At 57.7% G+C, this 3,703-nt stretch overlaps 1 protein-coding gene across 1 annotated transcript; it reads right to left on the minus strand.

Annotated features, from left to right (window-relative positions):
- Positions 1-570: 570 nt before the first annotated feature.
- Positions 571-2,313, minus strand: KCNA3 (potassium voltage-gated channel subfamily A member 3). The gene has a single exon (XM_060086459.1). The coding sequence runs from the start codon at positions 2,311-2,313 to the stop codon at positions 571-573; it is 1,743 nt and encodes a 580-aa protein (XP_059942442.1).
- Positions 2,314-3,703: the final 1,390 nt, after the last annotated feature.

The raw sequence follows: 3,703 nt of genomic DNA on the forward strand, positions 1-3,703 counted from the left end.
GTTGAAAACAAATAAACTTACGGTGCGTTTACAAGTCATTGTTCTAAATAGACTTTTCATCCACCTATCCACAGTGTTGGCAATTGAACTAAATATTCAATAATGTTGATGGGTCCATCACACCGAAGCATCCTTTAAGTATGTGCCTGCTTTACTTAGTAAAGAAACAGCTGCCTTTGGATTCTGAGGTTAGACAGTTACTCTGTTCTTTAGTTTCATTTCCTTTCAGGATGTACAGTTTTTTTGTTTGGTTTTCTTTTTTGTCTTTTTTTTTTTTTTTTTTACAGAGCATGTGCTCTGTAAAATCAAGTTTAAAGTAAGTTTGTTGTTCGAAATATTAAGAGAGGGAGAGAGAAAAAAAAAGGAGAGCTGAGAGAATGCAGCCCACTTGCAAAACAGACACCTGTTTCAGTATGAAGCAGTAGGGAGAGGGAGAATGAAGTGTGCTTTCCACTTCTTCATGTCCTTTCCTTGATGAATGGTCTGGAAATGTATAAAACAAGGGCATACACAGACCAAGGGGGCACGTTCCACACAATACTGGGCACAGCATGTCACTTGTTTCATATATTAAACATCGGTAAATATCTTTTTGATGTTGACACAGGAGTTGGGATTATTGTTCGTGGTGCAGGTGGCCGTGGAATTGCCCGTTTTGAAGGGGATCTGGGGGAAAGCGCTATGGTTCATATCCCCCTCTTCGATCACCATATACTCCGACTTACTTAGAGTCGAGTTACTCCTCGCTTTCCGGAGCTCCTCGGCTGAAGGGGAGAGGTGCTGGCAACTTCCCACGTGCAAGTACTGGGCTTGCTCTTCCCCTTCTGTCTCCCGGTGGTAGAAGTAATTGAAGTTGGAAACAATCACAGGGACTGGCAAAGCAATGGTCAAGACACCAGCGATGGCACAGAGTGACCCCACAATCTTGCCCCCTATGGTCACTGGGTGCATGTCACCGTAACCTACGGTCGTCATGGTTACCACAGCCCACCAGAAGGCATCAGGGATACTGCTAAAACCTGAAGTGGGGTCGTCTGCCTCCGCAAAATAAACCGCGCTGGAGAAAAGGATGACCCCAATAAAAAGGAAAAAGATGAGCAGCCCCAGCTCCCGCATGGAAGCCTTCAGCGTCTGCCCCAGGATCTGCAGCCCCTTGGAGTGGCGGGAGAGCTTGAAGATGCGGAAGACCCTCACCAGGCGGATGACCCTCAGGATGGCCAGGGACATGGCTTGCTGTCCATTGCCTTGTCGCTCAGCCAGCTCGGTGCCCAGAGTGATGAAATAAGGGATGATGGCCACAATGTCTATCAGGTTCATGATATTTCGCGAGAAGGTGGCTTTGCTGGGGCAAGTGAAGAACCGCACCAGCAGCTCAAAGGAGAACCAGATGATGCACAGAGTCTCCACCACGAAGAAGGGATCCGAGAAGCTGGAGGCTCCCGCGGGGGCCCCCGACGTGCTGTTGCTGGCCGTCTCGAACAGCTCCTGCGACGGCGAGGCGGTGTAGTACTTCTCATCGCGGAACTCGGGCAGCGTCTCCAGGCAGAAGATGACGATGGAGATGAGGATGACGAGCACGGACACGATGGCGATGCCCCGGGCCGGCCCAGAGCTCTCCGGGTACTCGAAGAGCAGCCACACCTGGCGCTGGAAATCTCGGCGGGGCAGGGGCCGCTCCTCCTCCCGCAGGAAGCCCTCGTCCTCGCGGAACTTCTCCATGGCCTCCTCGCCCAGCTGGTAGAAGCGGATCTCCTCGGAGAAGATGTCAATGGGCACATTGACCGGCCGGCGGATTCGGCCCCCGGACTGATAGTAGTAGAGGATGGCGTCGAAGCTGGGCCGGTTGCGGTCGAAGAAGTACTCATTGCGGAGCGGGTCGAAGTACCTCATGCGCCGCTTGGGGTCGCCCAGCAGAGTCTCCGGGAACTGGCAGAGGGTCTTGAGCTGCGTCTCGAAGCGCAGCCCCGAGATGTTGATGACCACGCGCTCCCCGCAGCAGTCCTGCTCGCCGGCGGCGGGCAGCGCGGGCGGCAGCGGCTCGTAACGGTCGCAGCCGCCGCCGCCACCGCAGCCGCCCTGAGGCGGGTCCCCGCCGCCGTCGGTCGCCTCCGGCTCCAGCAGGTGGTCCCCGGGCACCACCGTCATGTCCGGCAGCAGCTCGGGGCCCGCGGCGGGCTCTGCGTAGCCGGGGTTCACCAGCGTATGGGCGCCGCCGCCGCCGCCGCCGCTCGCGGGGTGCTGCGGCGGGTGGGCGCGGTGGCGGGCGGAGGGCGGCGGCGGCGGCGAGCGCAGGAGGCTGAGGTGCTCGTCCATGCGGCGGGGAACAGGCGGCCGCGCGGGGCCGGCTCGCTCCTCCTCGCGCTCCCCGCCCCTTCGCCGCCTCCGCCTCCCGCCGAGCCCGCCGCCTGTTGCTATCGCTGCCGCGAGGCTCGATCTCGGTCTGGCGCTGTCCGCCAGGCTCCTCCAAAGAGACGCCTCCTCAGCCCTCCTCCTCCCTCCTCCGCGGGGCGCGCGCCCGCCCCTCCGCGTCCCCTCCGGATTCCGGCCCACCGCGCGGGCGCGCGCCCCGCTCCCCGGGAGCCGCAGGGCCCAGCTCTTCCCCGCCGCCCTCCTCGTCCCTCTGGGTCACCCGAACGCCCACATTTTGCACTTCGGCGTCCCCACGGAGCCCTCGCCCAGCCCAGGCGGCCCCTTCTCCGGCCCCCCGAGGCCGCGTCGCCGTCGCGCGGCTTCCCGATTGGCCCTGGGCCGCACCGCAGCCGGCGGGCGCCGGCCTCCTCGCCCCGCAAGATCCACCTGGGCCCCCCGGGGAGGCGGGCTCCGCGGAGCCGAGGTGGCCGAAAGCGGAGGCGGGCTAGGAGGGAGGATGGGGGCTTGCTCTGGGGCCGCCGCGGTGTCGAGGCAGGGAGTGGCAGGCCAGGTGGGCGCCCTGGGCAAGAGGCAAGCCGGGTGCCTGCATCCTGAGCCCACTCGAGGGTGAAAGACCGCCAGGCCTGGAGGGCTCTAGATAATTTCGCTCCTGTTTGGATGAGAAGCCCAGCAGAGTAATGGGTACTGAGGAGTTTCGCACCCGGAGTCTGAAGAAAATGGTCATTAAAGACATTCAGGGACTTCACTTCTGCAGTGGTTAGTTCACACTACCTTTCTTAGCTGAGATTTCAGCCATTAGAAAGAATCAAGGACCCAGTTTCTGGTTAGGTTTGGAGAGAGCAGCCTGGCCCTTTCAGTACAGTGAGTTTCCTATCGGTGCAAAAATTAGAGGAAAATGAAAAAGGAAATTCACATCTCAAGTCCGTGGTGGGAGGGACGGGAGCCAGACCAGTACCTAGGCCGTGCCTGATGTTCCACCGCTGGCCTTGCCGTAGGGAATTGGTCACGCTCTAGTTGTTAAACTGGGAGAACAGTCATTCCGCAACTTGTATCTCTGTTGCTTGATTTTGGCTTGGAGATAATAACTAACAATTGTCCCCTTTGAATCTAAACTATTTCTTTAAATTGTTGTGGGCACACTGAACACAATTTCTGTTTCCAGACGTTTTAGCAGCTCCAACTTAGAGTCAACCCTAGGCTTAAAAATGTGTTTTCGAGGGTATCATTCAAATCATTTACAAAAAAGGAACTGTTGTGTAGACAATTCCCTCACCCTTCATACCTTAGCTGACAATTTGACTTGAAGTAAGAGTGATTTGTGGTCATTGCTTTC

This window comes from Mesoplodon densirostris, chromosome 2 (assembly GCF_025265405.1).
Source record: "Mesoplodon densirostris isolate mMesDen1 chromosome 2, mMesDen1 primary haplotype, whole genome shotgun sequence".
In the NCBI taxonomy this organism is placed as follows: Eukaryota; Metazoa; Chordata; class Mammalia; order Artiodactyla; family Ziphiidae; genus Mesoplodon; species Mesoplodon densirostris.

Coding starts and splice junctions, on each gene's coding strand:
- KCNA3 (XM_060086459.1), bottom strand. CDS start 2,313: ATGGACGAGCACCTCAGCCTCCTGCGCTCGCCGCCGCCGCCGCCCTCC.